The 22184-nt window shown below is 40.5% G+C and overlaps 1 protein-coding gene across 4 annotated transcripts in view; it reads left to right on the top strand.

Annotated features, from left to right (window-relative positions):
- Positions 1-22184, top strand: part of znf462 (zinc finger protein 462) — a 53975-nt gene that overhangs the window by 19788 nt on the left and 12003 nt on the right. For 3 of the 4 annotated variants that reach the window (XM_023338773.1, XM_014473958.2, XM_023338775.1), the window contains exons 2-6: positions 9984-10238; positions 10453-15647; positions 16369-16503; positions 19195-19622; positions 21798-21916. In XM_023338773.1, the coding sequence (XP_023194541.1) occupies positions 10025-10238; positions 10453-15647; positions 16369-16503; positions 19195-19622; positions 21798-21916 (6091 nt within the window). In that variant the 5' untranslated portion in view covers positions 9984-10024. The remainder of the gene's footprint in view (positions 1-9983; positions 10239-10452; positions 15648-16368; positions 16504-19194; positions 19623-21797; positions 21917-22184) is intronic. The other variant, XM_023338774.1, reaches the window with a different exon arrangement.

Below are 22184 nucleotides of genomic sequence, written 5' to 3' on the forward strand. Positions count from 1 at the left end.
CAATTGTGGCTACTCCCTCTTACGTACTTTTTTGACATTTCTAATTCTTTCTTCTTTCTTTTTCATTTTAGTCTGCACTCTGAAACTTTCAATCTGCTGACGCATAGAACTTAGATACAGTTTTGTAACAGATTTGAATGTGCAGTGTTTGGTACAGAAACCTCTGTTTACAGTGACGGAGGACAGATATTTTTGTCTCATCTGTCCTCATGACCTTCTCCCATGCTTCCTCTGGATCATCCAGATGGTCATTTGAAAACTTCAGACAGGCCTGGATATGTGCTGGCTTGAGCAGGGGGACCTTGCTCACACTTAATCCTTGACGGTGTATGTAGCGTGTTACTCATGGTAACCTTTAAGACTATGGTTCCATCTCTCTTCAGGTTTTTGACTGTGTCAATAACTAACCTGTTGTGTTGTTCTGGGCTCTCACCTTTCTGATCAGTTACTTTTTTGATGCAATAACATCCATATGTTCTATGTATAACATATGTATATATATTATACAATAAATGTTATATAACATGTAACATCCAAATGTGAAAAAATGATCTTATATATTTAGCAAAGTTAATTTGTTTCAAGTTAACTTAATCAACTGTTTCAAAATTACAGTATTTCACAGAGTGAAGACCCAAATCCACCATGATGTTTCTCATCCATTTCAACCTGTCAGACTTAATTATTAAGCACTGGTTGTGTGATTCAGTGAGCATATTTTTATACAGATGTTTAACATGTAGACAGGATCAGAATTCTCCATTTCTATGAATTCTCTAATGATCGGGTTCAGAATGACCTACAGAGGAAAATCAAACTTTGAAAACAAACTTTGACTTTGAAATTGAGGCGTTACGTCAGTTTAATGGTGTTTTCAAAGTCTCTCAGTTGTATCTGGGAAAGAGAATGATTAAAGCCAAGGTGCCAAAACAGATACCTCTTGCTGTGGCTTGACTTGGCCCTCACTTGCATCAGCAGATGCTTGATTTCAGCACCAAGAATTGATCCTTCACATACAATAAGTGTGCAAAGTTTCTTCATACTGTGCAAGTGACAGGTTTTATTAGGATCATTATACAAGACTGTAAATTAAACTACAACTTGATGTCTTTCTACATTTAACAAGGCGAAAAGTCAGAAATTCAGGACTAAACAAAATTCATAATGTAGCATTATTTCTTCTTTTGAGAAATTTCAGGATCATATTTTCTGTAAATATATTTGAAGTCTGTTCCAAGTAAAGAGGAACAGATTTGAGTTAAAATGACAGATTAGTAAATTAAAAGATTACTAAAATTGAAACAGGAGTCTTTGTGGGTGGAGTGGAGGAAGTACCCACATAAAATGCAAGATCAATAACATACTATTCATAATATTTATTTATAGTAGTTTTAAAGCAGGGCTTATCAGTGTTTCTAGCAACTCCGTTTTAAATAAATCCTTATCTGTGTAATACTGATTGATTTTGAAATTGTTGCAAGACATTAATGACTTAAGGAATAAAGTGGAAAACCTAATTAATGTTACAATTTTAAGATGTAATTTAAGCTAATACCAGCAAAGAACATATAGCATTTTTAAAGAAAAATAATCTAGTTTAACGTCATTCTCTAAGATCTGTAAATAATTGCATGGAATTAATAGTTGCCCTTCTGCTTTTTGTGAAGTTAAAGAAGGTTAACAAGGTAATATTAGCTAATTGTTTTGCCTGGCTTAGTAAAATGTGTTGGTAGTTTTATTTTATTAACAGACATGGTAACTCTTGAACGTTTTTGCAAATGTCTTGCAAAACTTTAATTGTAAATCAGGTATGCCTTTCTTTTAGTATCCAAACCATAGTTTTTATTCAGCCCCCCAAAAGATACTCATAACTACCTGCATGATCCTGTTTATTTTTTATATGAAAAGTTGTACGTGAGTTTGACCTCATTTTGTCACTACATACAGCTGCTTGATGGCACACAGCAGGTACCTGGTGTTTCTAGTTCAAGAATTGTATGGTGGAAAATTGTAGCGGTTTTGAAGCATCACTATGACAAGGAGGTCAAATGTAACTTTAAAAATCAGGGCATGAGAAGCTTGCTGGTAACTTTAGCCGATTCTTGCTATGTTCTTAATTTTTTCACTGTGTTCAATCTCTAGCAGAAGCGTGGTTTTCACGGATGAGTCAGAAGAAAAATGTGTTACATACAAGCTCATCAAAACAGCAACTTCTTCTATGCAACTCAGCGTTTGATAATCTATAAATCTTTAACTTATGTTGACAAAGTTTCGAATGTGCTTCTCAAAAAAAGACGCAGTTTAAAAAGTCTTCAAATGTATTCATTGTTTAAGTGCAAGAAACATAAATCATAGGGTAGAGTCCAATAAATATCTGTATGACCTGGATACTCTCAGTCAAGACAGTAAAACTTGAAAGAGTGAAGACAGAAGGATCAGAAATTCCTCCAAATCCACCACGAATTACTTCTAAAAAAAACACAAGCTTAAGAAGAACCCCTCCCAGTTTTCTGACATTTAAAGTCGGCGGCTACGTGCAGATCAGCCCGAATCATCTTGGACCTGGAAGCGATGTTGTTGAAACAATAGGTGCAAATTAGGAGTTGAGGTGTGCTCTCAGTTAACAGGTTTAATTTTGTGAAAATCAAATGTGTTCGCTCTGTTAGTGTTCATCTTGAAATATCTTTAAGAGACATGGCATTTCCCTGCAGCATAGTTTTACATTTTTATGAGCAGCACAGAATAATCTCAAGTAATTTTCATCCACAGTAGTTCTTTGTCACATCTCAGCAGGTAAAAGTGCCCTTAGATGTAAGGTACCTTCTCTTAAAGGTGTGTTCACACCTGTCTGGACTTTTGTTCTCCACCAAATTTGCATTCAAACCCTAATATTATGTCATGATGTTCCAACTTCTGCCATCTTTTTTAAATTTCATTCATGTATACATATTTCTAAGAAATGTGAACCTTGCTTTACATATCATATGCTTTGAGTACCATAACTTGACATGTTTTGGAACAAAATGTGATAGTTTATCTACGAGTAAAGTGATTACCATGACGGGGTGGCGGGAATGCTGTGGCAGGAGTTACTGTGAAAACATAGGACCACCATCTTTGGCACGGCTGTGCAAACCTCCCTATCTCAGGAGCTGAATAGTTGTTATTTACACAGAGAGTCGGTGTGCCAACACGCAGGAGCTGACAGTCGTGAACCTGTTTGTCTTGTAGGGCTGTACAGCAGATACCTCGTCTCTGGTGGCTGTGATGCATTTATGATAAAATAATCACAGCGGAGAGCTTCAAACCCCCATCCGCAAAATCTCACACTTTTCATCAGTGTCAGTTCATGCGGTCTGTTGTTTGATTTTTGAGGCGCACCTTTGTCAGAAGCTGATGCCAGGATGTGCTATTAGACTGATAGTTTGAGTGATGTTCAGCATATATTACTGCTGGGTAGATAAATAGCTTTGCCTGATCGTTGGCCAGTAATTATTAAATAATAATCAATATTCTATTCATAGACCTTCAACATTTTTAGTCTCCCCTCTTGCTCTGAACCCCTCTAATAAAATATAGCTTCCTTCAGAATACCCTAATTAGAAATGAGTCCATCGATGTGTAGTTTAATCTGCATACATCCAGCTGTTCTGTGAAGGCTTCAGAGGTTTGTTAGTGAACATCGGTGAACAAACATCATGAGGACCAAGGAATAAAGTTGTGGACACATTAATAGGAGGAACACGCCTCTCTGAAAGTAGAATGTATTGTGCTGTGCTAACCTAAAAAGAATTAGCCAACAACCCAAACTGACAAGGAGTATGTTAGAGAATGCATTAGGATCAAAGAGTCCATCAAGAGAACAGTATAACTGTGGAAGAGAAATCCAATCCTCTGGTGTGAGTATTATTAATGGTTACAAGAAGTTCTGTTTGTAATTTGCCACTAGCTGTTTAGCGAACACAGCAAATGTTTGTAATGTAGCACTTCATTTCAATCTGAACACATCATCCATGCAGTGAAGCTTGGTGATGGCAGCATCATGTTGTGGGGATTGTTTTCTTTAGCAGAAACACAGCTGAGCTGTTAAGAAAATTGATGGATTTAAATACAAGGCAGTCCTGGAGGAAAACCTGTTGGTCTGCAAAAGACTTAAGAGTGTGGGTGGTTGAGATTCACCATGTTTATGTTCTAGAAGGCCCAGTCAAAGTACACCTAAATCCAACTGAGAGTTTGTAGTAAGAATAGAAAATGAACACTCTTAGATATTCTGGGACAAATGAACAAAATGTCAGTCTCTAGTTTGGCAGAGCTGGTTGAGACATACCCCCCAAAGACTTTTTGACCTTGTGTTTGTCTGTCAAATAAAATCTCATTAAGTTATATTTAATTTGTGGTTGTGTTGTTGAATGATAAGGGTCAAGAAGTAAGAATGCATTGTAAACAGAAGTTTGACAGGGTTTGACTGATACTTGGTCAGTTAAACCCCAAATTTCTTAAGTTTTAAAACATCAATTTGAAGTAGACAATTTGTCACAAACCTGTAGACTCTGTCGTCTTTGTTTCAGGAAGCTCATATGTATTTGTACAGAGACGTTGGATGATAATCTCCCAGGTTTTTCTGCTTGAAAGTATGGAGGTCATGTTTCAAAGCTTTGGTAATTTTATGCTTTAGTCCTTTAAGTCATTATCCTACCTGCTTGTGCTGGTAGCACTGCATCAGATCTGCTTCGGTGAACCCTCCTTTTAGCCATCATGATCAGTGCAGCAGTTTTGCTCTCCAGTTTCTCCTCTTTGTGCACAAAGCCAACTTGCTCCTCTGCAGACACAATGGGAGCTTTCTCTGAGGTCTTCTGGGTAAATCTGAACACGGAATAAACTAACGGCATCTGAATTTGAAGTACCGTGTGGCCATCTATGCACTTCTTCTTTCGTTTAGTTTCTTTAATAACTTCCTTTGAACTAAAAAAGCATTGATTCCTCGCTGATGTTGTCATCTCATCTCTGCAGAAATCGATTCTCGCTATCTGCTGCTTTAGCTGGTGTTTTTTTTTCTTTTAAAACCCAGGCTGTCATTTTCAATCAGCTGGTCATTAATTATTGAGGCAGCACAGGTTGACAAGACGCACATCCTGTCTTGTTTGCCAGATGATTCATCTGCAGCCAGAATGCCCCGACGTATAATAATGTAACGTGTCTGTGGGCTCCTCTCTCCCAGGAGGGTATGAGGTGGTATCTCTAACCCACAGTTAAGGACAAAACCTCTGTACTACTAATCAGCTTAATGCTGGCTTATTCAAAGGCCCTCTTTCAGACCGAGCAGCTGCTGTCAGCCAGTTTGAGTAGAGGGTGTGACTGCTGGCAGAGCTTGCTGATGCAGAGAGACCGGTTGGTGATTAACAAACGTCAGTAGACTTTGGAATCTGGGGAGCCCGGTCCACTGGCTTTGTCTTGTGAAGATCTACCAGGTGGCTCCGTCATGCTCCCTGCCTGCTTTTCCTTCCTATCTTCTCCCCTTTTTTTGCTCCTACTTCTCCTCGGGGTTGCAGAGGTCTGGGATAAAGTTCAGACACGCCTCACATTTCTAGACCCCCTCGTGGAGGCTAGTTGGCAGCTTCTACAAAAAGCAGTAGCTCTCCATTTTTTTTTCCCTTTTCTTGGTGCATGCTGCCTGCTCTGACCTATTCTTCTCTTCCCTCGGAGAAGGAGAATCAAGCATTTCTTCGAAAATCTCGTGATGTGTGAGATAATGTTCCCAAGAAATGAAAGGACTAAGCAGAGCAAGCCTGGCGAGAGTGGGAGATGTTTTCTGCTGAGCTGTGTGGGCAGACTGCTCGGGTACACCGCCGTACATCTGGCAGATAGATTTCTGTCAGCAGCTCTCCAGTGACAGGCTGCCTGCCTTTCAGGAAGAGGATCAGATCTACGGGTCCATGTTGTGAACACCTAAGCACACATAGCCTGCTCCTAAAATGGCTGCCCTTGAAGCTCAGCTCAGAGGAGGATCTGAGCTGCTCAGGCGCTGTCTGCTGGGGCCCCAGCTGACTAGATGAAAGGAGTTGTGCAATCTCCCATTAGCTCGGTGTGGCGCAGAGACTTACTGGCTGAAAAGACACAGCCAACTGTAAGGCAGATGGTGGGTTGAGAAGGAGGGTTTTCTTCCCCACTTCATGACTGTATTCTTCTCTCCTCCTTCCTGAAAGGCTTCTCTTGATATCCATGTCAAGGAACCTTGTGATAGGAGCCAACTTTGTTCAGAAAAGGAGCAAACTGCCAGGAGTGGGGTGTGGACATGTGATGAGGCTGTAACCTGATCCTGGACAACAATGGATCTACTGGTTGCTCAGGGACATGCAGGCAGTTGGACTGGTTCACTTGCAGTTCTCCACTGGCCGGTCTTTAGGGGTTGGGAGGTAGGATGGGAGGATTAGTTTCTCTGGTTAGATCAGATTAAACGGTTCACTTTTGCAAATCAGCAAATAATAATGTTCCGCTCTAGATCATTGTACAGTGAAGCCCAAAGTAACTCATGGCAGATTTAGACTTGCTTTTAAACCAACAAGTTTGTTTTTGAGAGGAAATGTCAGACATCTTCCAAATAATAAGACAATGTAGCTGGTAAAACATATGTTTTTTTAAAAAGAGAAATCCTCTATTTAAGTTTTAACAGTATTGGCACGTCAAGAGTTGTTTATACCCTTCTCCAGAAACAATAAAATCCCTTTATTAGCAGCTGAACACTTCTTACAATTACTCACCCTCGTTTTTTTACTCTATAAGTTATAGTGCCATTCACTAATAGTTGCACCTCTGTTTAGGATATTTACAAAAGATTTTTAATAAATTGTTACCATCAATACCACTATTTACCGAAGTTCTTGAACAATGGCCATTTACCTTACTTTAATTGCCAGTTCTCTTGTCTTTCCCATTTTAAAGAGCAACTGAGTCATGAGCCTTCAAGTCAGGTCACACTCATACTCAAAGAGAGTGAATTTTTATGGGTTTTTGCATTATCTTTAAACAGTGTTGCCAATTCCAGTGGAGGTGACTCTCCCAGTTAGCATTTTTGTGATTCTGTCAATCTCTCAACAAGAACTACAGACCCTATTCTAGATTCTTTTTCATAGAAAAAGCTTGATGTAATTGGCCAGACTTTGTTCTCCACTGTGGAGTTGTTTTTTAAAATTAGATCACATATTGCACAGATAGACTTTTTCATACGCTCACCTCTTCAGATATTTTATTTTATCTCAACAAATTGTCAGGTATGCTTTAAACTCGCCAACAAATAATACAATTTACTCAGTTTCAAAGACACTACTCAAGGTCGTACGTTTTTGTGGTGAAGGAGTTTTTAACTAATGTGACACTTGTTTAATAAAAATAAAAAAAATAATAATCAGAGGAAGAAAAATGTTGGATTTTTTTAAGGTGATTTGTGCTATACATGCTAATCTTCAAACTCTGCAATCTCAGTAAATCCAAGTAACCCTTAAGAAACTGTCAACACAATGTGTAAAAATTGTCTACACTCTTAAAGGACTCGTCCCTTTTAGAAAGAATTTACCTGCTCCTGTAATTTAAAGTTGTACTTAAAAAAAGATAGTTATTACAACACAAAGGTCACCTAAAGTTTGCATTAGGAGTTGGAGTGATAACCAAAGAGAACAGCAGGGCTTAAATTAGTCCTGAATTCTTGTTCTGTACATGAACCACCATGTTGACTGCTGTCATTGACAACAATAAATTACCAAAGACTGACATTCACATTTTGAGCACTTAATCTTCTTTGAATGCATGCAAACAGTTTGGTCTTTGACTAATGGAATAATCAAATGAGCTCTTGCTGCATGGAGACAGTTCTTAGAAACATGGCTTGTTAAATCTTTACTAATGTTTTAGTTTGATGCATGCATATGTTTTTTTATTATTATTTTGAAGAATACAGACATGCATGACATAATATGCTAAATTAAAATGTCATCCCATGATAAACATACTCTTGCCATCCCTATTTTTAGTAGAAACAGAGATGGAAAGTGGTTTCAAGAATATTTCTCACACTGTGTTCGTTGTATTTGTATACAGCTTTTCATGTTTTCACTCTGTTGTGCTACTTCTTGTGCTTCTTTTGAAGTTTCTTCTAGGTTTGGGTTTCTTGAGTCAAAGTAGGGCATCCTCTGCTTTTAGAACATCAGAAGGTAGACACTGTTGGCCGAGGCTGTAAGCACTACATCCTGACCTATAGAAATGGCATAAATGGTTGGTGTTTGTATCCTGTGAGAGTTTTGGTTCTAAAAATGGCATGATGTGTCTATTATAGATCTATGCAGTGTCACTGCCATCTTCTTATGTTCTAAAGTAAGTGGCAGAGCTGTCAAGTTTTGTAATTTTGTGATAGTTTTGTATGAGACTATCACATACAAGTGATCAAGTGATCACATGATCACTTGATCAAGTGATCAAGTGTCTCTTGATCAGTTTCAAATTTTGCAGTTTAAGTTGATTAATGCATTGAAACAGTCACTCACTCTTTATTTTTGCCTGTCAATGCAGACAGATTTATATGGTTATGAATTTGAAATACATCCTAATGACCAAAAAATGGTCTTAAACAGTAAAACCATGTTTAGTGGAATGCTAAAAACAAAAATCTCAGGCACACTCAATACATCTCTTTGTGTTTAGGGTGAGCAGGTACTGGCAATGCTAATCATTCACTCTGAGTTTGACCCTAAATAATACATTTTATTTCAGTTTATTTAATAAAAAGGTATCGGATTTCAGCACAAAAAAAAAATTAAGACAAACTACAAAATGAAGCTTAAATAATCCCTTTTTATCTAGAAGAGAGATTACCTTGCAGAATTGTCAAGGATCTACCCTTAGACATATTTCTTTTTTAGCGCTATATTGTGACAAGCTAAAGACTGAACTGCAAGGTTTAACAGTTGCCTCTTAAGTCATTGAAGTAGGGAAATCTCTCCGCCACATACTGTACGGTGCTCATCACCAAGCATACAGCTATGGATTTTAAACAACCCAAACCAATGGTGTCTGGTCACATTCTGCCTCTCTACCACCTGATGCCCTGACAAAGGAAATATTTTCACCTGGATTAAGGTCTATCTCTTTTCTTTGTCAGATTGTCTATCAAGCTTTTAAATGTCACAAGAATGTAAGACCACCAGCTTCCATTTTTCCAGTACATGTCAGAATAACAGACACCCCCCTAAAATGTAAAGCCTTCATTTCTTAGTTGATTCATTCAATCTTCAGAGCAGTTAATGCAATCAGATGGAATATTCTGCTCTAAATACTGAGCTCTGGAGCTGCTCTCCAGCTGTTGCTTATCCCAAGGTAAAAAAAAAAAAAAATGGGACAAATCAACCCATAATCCCTCCTCAGTTCCTGCATTGTTCTTGGAATAATGCTACGCTGAAAAAAATTGAACCTGCAGCATCTGCTGAATCGTCCCCTCTGCCAACTCCTGTTAGACTACAAGAGTTTACTGACACATCTAAACATTTCAGAGATTTCAAGATACTTTATTATATTTTGATACTTTCTTCTATTAGCTTATGTTGTGGAAAGTAAAATATAAGGTTTTAGCAAGAAAACCGTTCTTAAGCTGCTTTTAAAAAATATTTTTTCACATCTAAAAATGTTTTTATAGAACATTTAGTATTATCTCATTTATTCTGTGCAAAAGCATGTCCGCATCTAACATCTGATTGTTCATTGTTCAAACCAGGAAGCATTAATTAAAGCCATCCAAGATCAAGACTAAGCCCTTTCTTATGAAAAACCATGTGATATAGATTTAATTCTTGTTGAACTTGACGTTGTCTTTAATTATTAACTTTTACATCATTGTCTCTATACATATTTGTACATATATAAAAGTGTCATTCATTAAATTAATATAACAAAGCAGCATGCACTAATTGATTGACTGATTTTCACTCTTTGTCTTGCAGGTTTCCCTGATTTTTCCAGGGAGTTCTCCCCCTTTTCAGTGATGGAGGGGTTGCAGTGTGATGGCTGTGACTTCCGTGCCGAGTCATACGAGGACTTGAAGACACACATTCAGGAAGTACACACTGTTTTCCTGCAGCCATCAGACGCAGATGAGTCGGACTCCCTGAGAGGAGAGGATGAAGAGGAAGAGGAGGAGAATGGGGATAAGGAAGACAAGGATGACAAAGATTACACGCCTCCTAAAGCTGGAATAAGTATGCCCACCACAATCAGATGCTGTTGTTATTTTGTTTAGGATTAAGAAGCATTTCTTTTCTCTATTTTAGAGGCCTAGTAAGTGCTGATGCATTTTAAAGAGGAGACAAAGAAATACTTTTCTCTGACTGCAAAAAAGTAAATTATATTAATAAAAACTCTGATAATAAATATTCTAAAATATATCTTCAATACTTTATTTGATTTTTTTAGGTCCCAACTCTTCTGAAGGACCCAACAAAACGTCACAGAAACCAACTACTGAAACCCATCTCCCTTTTTACCAATGCCAGTTCTGCGTCCGTTACTTTCGGTCAAAGTCGTTCTTGAGAAATCACACCAAAAAGGTCCATAATGTCAGAGAGGAAAAATCAGATCCAAAAGTCTCCTCAGACAAAGCTAAGCAGGCCAGTTACACTGTAATAATGCACAACGATCATTCAAAAGTGTATTCCTGTCAGTATTGCACATACAAGTCTCCCCGCAAAGCAAGGATCTTAAAACACCAACTAATGTATCATAACAAAGTTCCCTCTAGTAGCAGCAAAGCTCAACCGGGCACAGAGGCTGAGGAGGAATCTGAAGCAGGTGCGGAACTCATCAAGGGAACATTTCCCTGCGAATGGTGTGACTACCAGACTGACCAGAAGGACAGCTGGACTGACCATGTGGTAAAGGAACACAGTGATAAGGTGAAGATCGTTTCTGGCCCTGAAAATCTAGAAGGAGAACCAAGTGCAGGCTCACCCAAGCCCAGCTCTCCAGCCTCCTCCTCTAGCCCAACAAGATCAAATGTGATTTTCACCGGAAAGGAGGATTCAGTGGAAAACCCAGAACAAATGGTGGAAAAGTCATTTGCAGAAATCTCATCCATTCAATACGCACAGATTAGTGCAGTCACTCCCAACAGCACCGGTTCTTCTATTTTGTCAAAAAGATTCGCCTCCGCTGATGTCTCCAACAGTGTATCACATGTGGACACCAACATGGTCAATGAGGATGACTCCAGGAGCAGTTTGGAGGACGACGACGACGACGAAGAAGAAGTGGGCGATATAGATGATCCCAGCTATACGGGAATCCTCTCCGCAGATGCAAAGCAACTGTTAACAGACGGTGATAATAAATTACTGGAAACTAAAGGAATCCCATTCAGAAGGTACATGAACCGATTCCAGTGCCCCTTCTGCTCCTTTCTTACGATGCACAGGCGGAGCATCTCCCGCCACATTGAAAACATTCACCTCTCTGGCAAAACAACAGTGTACAAATGCGATGAATGCCCCTTTATTTGCACCAGCCCTTTGAAGCTCGGCACGCACAAGCAGAGCCACAATCCCTCAGATTTAGAGACATTGGACCTTACTGGGGATAGCCCGGAGCCTCAGAACGATGGTGCCACAGAGCCGCTTAACGGGGGCAATATAAGCTCCAAAGTAAACGGGAAGAAGCCAACCAGCACATCTAATGACCAGCAGAACCCTCATCGCTGCACGCTCTGCAGCTTCTCTACCACCACTCTAAAAGGTCTGAGAGTCCACCAGCAGCACAAGCACTCCTACTGTGATGACCTCGATTCCACTGTCTTTGAAACCCAGACGAGTGACCAGCCAGACACTGAAGTGGAAGCTTCTCCAGTGTTTCTGCAAAAAACACAGACATCCATATTGGGATCCACCACCAAGAAAACATTAGTTGCAGGAAAAAGAGCCAGGAAGTCCATAAATGACCTTCCTTTGGATCTGTCCTCTGTCAAAAAGAGAACTAGAATTGATGAGATTGCCAGTAACCTTCAAAGCAAAATAAGCCAAAGCCAGCAGGACATGATCATTAACCTGGATGACATGGATGATGAATACAATGGGGAAAATAATGGCAGTGGAGACGAGAGTAAAAACGACAACAGAAACCCAGTCTTTGCTTACAACACGCATCTGTTTAATCAAGAATCCTCAGTCTCTCAGGAAGTAGGCAGAATAGGGAAAAGAAAAAACAACCCCAAGTTAAAACAGAGAAACATTCCAATATCTCTGACTCTGTCTGATGACGGTGAAAACACTTCAGCTGATCCCAGTGACAGCACCATCCACGAGAACATGGACTATTCAGATGATTCTGGAACCATGCGCTTCTACTGTAAACACTGTGAATACCACAACAAATCAGCTCGAAGTGTCAGCACTCACTATCAGAGGATGCACCCTTATATCAAGTTCAGCTTTAAGTATATCCTGGATCCTGAAGACCAGAGTGCTGTTTTCCGTTGTTTAGAGTGCTACATTGAATACACAAATTACAATGACTTACACCAACACTACATGGATCACCATCCGGAAGCAAGCAACGTGCTTAATTTTAACCAACCACATCTTTTGTACATGTGCCGCTTTTGCTCATACACAAGCCCCAACGTCAGGAGTCTGATGCCTCATTACCAAAGAATGCACCCCACCGTGAAAATCAACAATGCCATGATCTTCTCCAGCTACATTGTAGAGCAAAGTCACAAGACCAGTGAATCGCAAACCCTTAGAGAGATATTAAACTCTGGCCCCAAAAGTTTTAACTCATCTTCTTCAGTGCCCAGGTCCTCCTCAAGCCCTGTGCCAAAAACAGCTCCAAAGTCTCCAGAGGCCAGTGCTGAGACAGAATCTCTAAAAGAAACTATCAGCAATGTGGTTGTCTATGACTGTGATGTGTGCTCCTTTTCCAGTGCCAACATGCACTCAGTGTTGGTCCACTACCAAAAGAAACACCCAGAGCAAAAGGCATCTTATTTCCGTATACAAAAAACAATGAAGGTGGTGTCAGTTGATCCGTCACATCCCTTAGCAAACTCCTCCTTCAGCCCTGCCATCTCCAGCACTCCAAAACAATCCAATGTAACTCCATCTGTGTATGGATCAGATGAAGAAATGTACTACTGTAAACACTGCGTGTACAGCAACAAGTCTGTGGTTGGTGTGCTGGTCCATTACCAAAAAAGACACCCAGAAGTGAAAGTGACAGCTAAATACATCAAGCATGGTCCTCCCACTCCTGGTCTAATGAAATTAATGGATGAACTGCAAATTGCTGCTCCCAAGCAATTTTTGAAGCAGTTTCAAAATAATGGCCACGATGGCTCGAAAAACTCCAAACAAGGTGGTGGTGAAAAAGGGGAAGAAGAACTGTTCTTTTGCCAGCATTGTGATTATGGTAACCGGACTGTAAAAGGAGTGCTTATCCACTATCAGAAAAAGCACAGGGAAACCAAGGCCAACGCCGACCTGGTGCGTCGTCACACTGCAGTGGTGAGGAGCCAGCGCGAACGAGCACAGATGGTCCAGTCTAGCAGTACTTCCTGTACTGCGATCTCGGCTTCTGCTGATCATGAAAATGCCACACCTATGCGTTCCCTTAAGTGTAGACACTGTCCATATACAACCCCCTATGTTTACGCCCTAAAGAAGCATCTGAAGAAGGAGCACCCTACTGTTAAAGCAACAGCCATGACCATTTTACATTGGGCTTACCAAGATGGCATTTTGGAGGCAGGTTATCACTGTGAGTGGTGCATCTATTCTCATGCTGATCCCCAGGGCCTTTTGCTTCACTACCAAAGACGCCACCCTGAGCATAATGTTGATTATGCATACATGGCCAGCAAGCTTTGGGCAGGGCCAGAAACCACCCAGCAAGGAAATACGGACACAAAACATTACAAATGTAAAGATTGTGCCTTTGAGGCTTGCTCTATATGGGACATTACAAGTCACTACCAGGCTGTCCACCCCTGGGCTATCAAAGAGGATGAATCTGTGCTTTTGGATATCATCAAAGGTGATGGCACTGTTGAAAGTTTCCAGCAGCAGGTCACAAAGGAGCATGGACTTCTGAATTGCCAGTCTGATGAAGGAGTACTAGTTATTGCCACCCCACCTCAAGAAACCCATTCTCACCCACGCCTTTCTATTTCTAACAATCCTTATCAATGTACTGTGTGTCTGTCAGAGTACAACAGCCTCCATGGCCTCCTCACTCACTATGGCAAGAAGCACCCGGGCATGAAAGTAAAAGCTGCAGATTTTGCACAAGAGGCAGACATCAACCCCAGCTCTGTTTATAAATGCCGGCACTGTCCATACGTAAACTCCCGCATTCACGGAGTCCTAACTCACTATCAGAAACGGCATCCCTTGGTGAAGGTCACCGCCGAGGACTTTGCAGACGATATAGAGCAAATCTCAGAATTGCACGAAGGAGACGACAAGTTCAAAACTCAGAGGCAGGGCTATGGTGCCTACAGATGCAAAATGTGTCCATACACCCATGGGACACTTGAGAAACTTAAAATCCATTATGAGAAATATCACAATCAGTCGGCCTCAGATATGTTCACACCCTCTCTGAGTAATTTTGCCTCCTTCAGAGAAACAGAGCCAATGGCTGAATGCAGCAGCAGTAATATGTCAAGCACTGCTAAAGTCCAGGAGGTGAGTGAGTTGGACTTTGCCCTTTCTCAGTTACCCATCAATAAGCCAGAGAAACATGCTGTATTCAAGTGTCAGCTTTGCAAGTACTTCTGCTCCACAAGGAAAGGCATTGCTCGCCACTACCGCATCAAGCACAACAATGTGCGCGCTCAACCAGAGGGTAAAAACAATGTCTTTAAATGTGCGTTGTGCTCTTACACAAACCCTATCCGCAAAGGCCTGGCTGCACACTACCAAAAGCGCCACGATATTGATGCCTATTACACTCATTGCCTGGCTGCTTCCAAGACGATGAGCGACAAGCCCACCAAAGTGATTGCTCAGCCGCCATCAGATGGGGAGTGCTCAGAAATGAGCGAAGAGCTGCGTTTGGCGGTGGAGAGGCGGCGATGTAACCTCTGCGGATTCCAGGCCTTCAGCAGGAAGAGCATTGTTTCGCACTACATAAAACGCCATCCTGGCGTCTTCCCCAAGAAGCAGCATTCCAGCAAACTTGGCCGCTACTTCACCGTTATTTACGCTAAGGAGGCTGAGAAGGCTGAGGAAGGCGTGCCAGATGAAGAGGACAAAGAAGTGTTGGAGGTCCCGCTACAGCCAGAGGAGGACGGTGATGATGATTGGCTTCCTTTCAAGTGTCTGAAATGCTACCGGTTGTCCTTTAGCACGGGGCAGCTGCTATCTATGCACTACAACGACCATCACAGCATAGACCTTAAGAGGGATTTTTTGGTGTCATCTACCCCTGAGGATGAGGAGTCTGAGTTATACGAATGCTCCCACTGTGAATTGAAGTTTACGGGTCTACCTGACCTGGCTGATCATCTACTGCAGCATAACGAGGAGTTTGAGAAGAGAGTTATGAGACTGGAGAGAAAGAAGCAGGTTCTTGGCAAGCAGAAAGGAACAGAGCCGCCGGATAATAAACATGAGAAGGTGAGCATAATGAGCTCTCATGGAATTATTTTGGCTTGAGAGGGACAGTTTAGAATGTCTCTTTTATAAGCAATTAGCATCTGTTGTAGTGTGTGAATGTGTTTATGAACGGGAATGACCGATTTCATTGTAAAGCATCTTTGAGGGTCCTGAAAAGTGCTATGCAAGTTTGATATCAGTTCGTTACATTTCATAGATAACACTCATAGCATCTTTATGTAATATAAAACTTGACTACCTGGTTCCAGAGGCTGAAACGTATAGATAGTCAAAGAAGACGAAGACCAAAGCGGACTTCTTCCATTTTACAGGTCTAAGTTGAAAAAATAAAATATCGTAGTGGTTAATGCAAATAGGATTCCGAAACCCTTGAAATCTATATTGTTTAGTCATAAGTCACAACTATTCAAAATCATAATGGCATCATTTCATTTGTGCTTTCTGCATTTCTGTAGTTGTACATAGCAATGCATTTTAATTAGTTTCATTGAATGGTTGTTAAAAATGCCTTCAGACTTATTGTGAACTATTAGATGTTTTAGCTTCCTGGAGAAAATGTAAGCTAAAAACAATATGAATGCCCTATAACTTATCAAATATTTTTGGTTATCGATATTTTTGTCATTAGGGAATCTTAACTGTATAATTTATCTAAAGCTTCTATAAAAATGGTTGAGTAAACCAGATTCAGTTTTTTCTTCTTCTTCATTTTTGTCATCAGGAAAGCCTTGCAAATAAAACCCCCATAGGATTCAGGTGCAACTTCTGCGTGGAGATCCACCCGACCCTCCGAGCCATCTGTAACCACCTTAGGAAGCACGTCCAGTATGGAGAAGCCAAACGGGGTCGTGTCAAGGTGAGCAAAGCTGTTTAATATTTCTGTGTTACAGATGTAGTCGTAGGAAAGTCATTCTTTCCAAGGATGTAATTGCACAAATGTTTAGCACAGCAATAATACATGTATAAAAGGTAAAAGATGGTTTCAATCACACTTTAATGCTAGTATCTTTAGATCATGAGCTAATTATCTCAGCGTCTTGAGATTCTCATGTTAACGACTTAATTGTTATGTAATTGCGAGAATCCACTTATGGTTATCAGGAGGTATGCAGAGTGTCATGCCAGCATGCATGGCTGGTATTTTAATCACTGCAGCAAGTGGCTGGCTTAAAATGTGTCATCAAACAGGGACGCCCCAGCTCTGGCAATCTCTCATATTTTGCATACTGTAAGAAGACATTCTTGAATTTTAGAGGAAAGATTTTTCATATTTTTGATTTAACATGACAAAGGTATGAAAGAGTGATGTGGGACCACTTGAAATTTAAAACTTGTGAGTTTGTTTTAAATCTAAGAGGAAAGTTACACTTACACTGTTCCTAAATCATCAAGAAAAGTTCTGAATTTCAATTACTTTCAAATCTCTGTAGGAAGAAAAAAATCTCTTCCACCCATCCATATCTCTCTACAATTTGTACGGCCATCCATGTTTGTGTGCGTGGGTGTGTGCATGTGTGTGATACATCCCTCCATACTTTCTTTTTATCTTGGAGATTAAATGGACCAAAAACTTCTGAAAAGTATCGCTATTAGAGCTGAAAAATACGTAGGCTCTTCATGCTTAAGAACTTTAACATCATAACAAATATATGTAGACTGTGTCCTAGATTCCTTCAGCACACCAAGCTCTAATTCCTGCCCCCTTGCTGTTGTAATCGTCAACAATAGGATGTCAAACTGTTCCTGTAGGAAAATTAAGCTCCCCTCAAAATGACACTCCATGCAAATGTAAAGATTCCTGCTGTGCTAAAATGATCCACAGATCCTTTTTTTAGGGTGTTGTAAAAGCACACTCTGCTGGTCCCCGGCGAGTTTGTTGTATTTTCTAACTCTGAAAATTGCAGTGATCTGTTTAAATAGACTTTGGTTTTTGCATTTTGTTTATTGCTGACAGAAGCCATCATCCTCGTTCAGAGAAAATGAGTTGTGCTGTCCCATCCTAAGCAAGACGATGGAGCTGTGAGCCATAACTTTTTAGACAGTCATTGGCAACAGTTTGTGCTTTAGTAATCCCCTGAGACTGCCACAGAGGGCAAAAGGCCTGGAGATCCAACGACATACTCAGATAGAGGCCTGACTCGTCCATCAAACTTGTCCTGTCTTTACTTGTCCAAGAGAAGATATGCAGGCAAGCACAGAGCATGAGACAGGAAAATTTTCTGCTTGCATTTTAGGTAACCTTCCCCTATATATATTTTTTTTGTTACTATCAAAAAGTATTTTTCATGTTTTTGTTGGTAACAAGTAGTGCATAATAGCAATGTGGGACAATAACTGTACATAATTTTCAGGGGGTTTTTTTTGGTTTTGTTTTGCTTTCCAAATCAAAATCTGAAAAGTGTTGGGTACATTTGTACGCACACTCCACGAGTAAATATTTAGCAAAACCATCTTTTGCTGTGATTAGAGCTGCAATTCCTTGGGGCTATTTCTCCGCCAGCTTTTTGTCTCCAGAGACTGAAATTTTTGTCCATTCCTCCCTAGAAGATCTCAGTCAATTTGGATGGAACGCATCTTTGAAGATCAAATTTCACCTTTTGCCACATTTTCTTACGTAGGTCTGAACTTTGTACCATTGCGACACATGAACAGGCTTTGATCTAAACCACTCCATTGTAGCTCTAGGGTAAGGTTCCTGTCTCCTTTAAAAGGCAAACCTCCAGGCACTTTTTAGTCTTCACACCTTCAAACAAGGTTTCCTCCACGACTAGCTCTTTAGTTAGGCACTTCGATTTATTTAAGAAAACCATTCCCACAGCCTGATGCTGCCTCAGCTATGTTTCAACATGGGGATTTTGTGCAGTGTTGGTTTTTCACCACACATGGTGATGCATGCATGCCACACAGATCTTTACTTCAGTAACAATTCACAACCATGGATCATTTGCATTTCACATTATAGTTGTTATTGTAAGTTTTAAATTAACATATTTACTTTATTGATTAAACTTACCATATGAGGAAGAGTTAAAAGTAATGCTTTTCAAATGTTTTTTTTTTTTCAATACCAGTTTTAAATCAGGAAGTGCTTCTGATATAAATGAAGAGCAGGCAGTAAGGGTGAATTCAGGAACTGGTTGATTCTGTGGTTGGTGCTTCTTATTTATGGCAGCCTGAAGTGCAGGGTCAGGTCCTTCCACAGACAGAATGAGTTTTCTCTTGGCAATAAAGAAAAAGAGTGCAGTGATTGTCTTTCTGCTCTCCATGGTCGTAGTTACTGGCCTGCTTCTCCAGCAGAGGAGGAAAGTAAAAGAGAAACTGACGGATTTTGTTTGCTTCTCTGTTCTGTAAATCAAAACAAAATTCATGCAAAGTTTAATTTCTAACCAAACCAAAGTGATCAGTTACAATAAATGGTTATGGACTGACATGCTGATTGAGTAATAATAATGAGTTTTAAGCGCCACAAATGAATCCAATGGGTTAAAATTTGATTGGTGTATCCATCTCGGTGAACGAACAAATTTTCTTTTGCTTTGCTTTGCAGCAGGAAGTCACTGACGTACCCCTGACCGTGCCCTCAAACACTCTAACCAATGGCGTCCTGGAGGAGGATGAAGCAGCCGAAGTCGACCACACCGACAGACCCGAAACCTCATCGTTCATCCCCCCGTTTTCAGATCGTTCCACCGATCAGAACGTTGACGACGTTGATCTGGAGACCATGGATCCGGACGCGGAGGTTGAGGGAAGAGCGGCCGCCCTCGTGGCTGCCGCCAGAGCCACGGTGTCAGGGACCCAGCTGAATCACCGGCTCTCAACCGGGGGTCACGCGTGCTCCCAATGCGACCGGGTCTTCATGTCCATGCAGGGGCTGAGGTCCCACGAGAGGAGCCATTCGGCCATGGCTTTGTTCAACAAAGAGGACAAATACAGCTGTCAGTACTGCCATTTCGTCTCACCATTCAGACACAAGTAAGTGAAGAGGAGTCATGCTGCTGATACCTGACATTATTTTTCTCTTCATCTTAGATGCAAATATAGATTTACATATAAATACATGAATTTACATACATTCCTGCATATGCTCTGTGGCTCAGTTGGTCCATTCTTACAGGTTCAATTTAAAAGAAATGAATTAAAGAAAAGAAATTGAATGGATCCCAGAACTTCACCATTATGTTACTAAAACATCGTTCTTACATAATATGGAAAAGGAATAAAATTAGATCCCTGCATCAGTCTGGAGACCGTTTCCATCTTTCCTTCTTCCTGTCTCTCTTCTGTCCTTCACTTTGTCTGTCCTTATCTCACAACCTTTCCCATGTCTTTCCCTTGTTTTCTTCTTGTCTTCTTCCATTGTCACATTCTTCATTTTCTTTGTCTTCCCTGCTCTGTTCTTACTGTTCTTTCCTGTTGTTCTTGCTTGTTCTATTTTCATCCTTCCTCACTTGCATCCTTCCTTTTTTAATCTATTTCTTATCCTTCTTATCCTCTTTCTGCCCTTCTATATTTCTTTCTGTCATGACTAGTTTCCTTCCATATTCATCGTTCTTTTCTTTCCTACTGAGTATATTTCTGTCCTTCCACCTTTCCTTATTGTCCTCTTGTTCTTGTGTCTTTCCTTCCATAATGTGACCCTTTCCTAAATCCATTCTTGTTATTCAATCCTTGCTTTCCTCACTTTCTTTCCTCTCTTCCTTTCCTCCCTTTCTTGTGTCCTACATTTCTTCATTCTGTTCTTTCTTGTGTCCTTCCCTCTTTCTACGCATGTTCTGTTCTTTCACTTTCTTTCTTCTTGTCTGAGTTTGTGCTTTTTGCTACGGCCGTATATAAAATCTCCCTAGTGTAGAGATTCATTAGAAATTTTTGTTTTTATTTTTAAAAAGTTGAACAGGACAGAGCACAGAAATCTGAGTCTGGAACATTTTTGTATTTTTGCATTAAAAAGCAACTAACAGCGGGTGAATTTGAAGGACAGCGTTTCTAAACACAGGATTTATGAATTCAGATGGGAGCAGTGACTAAAAGGTCATATCTGTGGGTGGGATGGACCTACATTACCGCACCGGTTCTATTAGTTCTGTCTTGAATAAAAAGAATAAAAACAAAACTAAGTCGGAGTAGTTCACTCCACTTGTATTGGTCTCCACCAGCCTGCCTCCCGTTCCTGATGAAAGCATTTATTTCTCCTAGCTCAGCAAAGGTTTGGAGCCCAGATTGAACTAGTTTTTTCAGCACCAGTGCCAGTCAGGAAAAACCCGTTCTAAGCAACCGTTTCTTTGCACACAACCCGGTTTCACATTTGTCCAAATATCCATTTTGAGCTTTACGTTTGTGTGACAATGATAAAAGAATATCTTACGTTTTTGCAATATATAATTTCTTGAGTTGTTACTTACATCATTTGTGACATTATGTGCTGTAGTTGCACTAATTCTTTTACTTCATTCATATCAGGCAGGGAGAATGGTCTCATTTAGTTTAAGCTGAATCTGCGTGCACCATTTGTTGGAGATGTAGCCCCAGTTTCCTACATTTTAAACCGTTTCCTTGAACACCCTTTCATTCTGACAACATCTGCCGTTTCAATCACCTGGCTGTTGAACTCATTTTGTTCCGAGCACAGTTTTACACCTCGCTCTGTTTACCTGATCGCAATCCCTCTGAATCTCCAATCTTCTCTGAGATTTCCTGCCTGTTAGGAGAGAGAAGGGCAAACATTACTGCGAGAGACAGGACATTTTGGTCCTGCGATTTGTTTTATCTGCCGCAGAGATGGCGAGAGCGAGAGGGAAAGGGAGAATCCTCATCTCCTCTGAGCTCCCAGGTGTAATCCCTCTGCACTGTACATGCCCCGACCCAGAAAGAAGCTGCATTCTCGTGCCACCGCAGAGGTACTAGCGTTGAAAAACACAGCTCCAACCATCTCCACAGGACACTAGCACACTCATTCCCTACAGGGGATTGTGGGCAGATGAGTTCATCCCTCTTGGCTCCACGTTATGCAGTCATTAGCAAAGATGTAGCTGTTGTTGGTTAGATGAACGTCATTACCCTTTTCTCCTTTTTCCTGTTCTAATCCAAGCATTCCTCCTTTATTTGTTTTTTTTTTATTTATTTATTTTTTCATGTTTTGTGTCACGGCAGCCTGGACAGACATGTGCAGTCTCACCATGGCCACCACAAGCCGTTCAAGTGCAAGTTCTGCCCCTTTAAGTCTGCCTACGCGAGTCGCTTGAAGAGCCACCTGCATAAGGCCCACACAGGTAAACACACCTGTGCACACAGTTGGATTGAGTCACACATTACAAGAGAAAGCAGAAGGCCTAAACGGCAACAAATTCATTACTATACAGAGCACAGCTTAAGATCTGTTTCTGTTGAAACGCAAAGTTGCTTATCTTTAGTTGAGGATAAATGTTAGCTGATGTCTTCTGCTGTTCAACCAGAAACTTGAAATTTTCAAAATGTGATGTTCTCCCTAGATAAAGCTTAGTAAGGCAGTGATTTTCCAGCCTAACCACTTCTTGTAAA

The sequence above is a fragment of the Xiphophorus maculatus genome, chromosome 8 (assembly GCF_002775205.1).
Source record: "Xiphophorus maculatus strain JP 163 A chromosome 8, X_maculatus-5.0-male, whole genome shotgun sequence".
Classification (NCBI taxonomy): domain Eukaryota; kingdom Metazoa; phylum Chordata; class Actinopteri; order Cyprinodontiformes; family Poeciliidae; genus Xiphophorus; species Xiphophorus maculatus.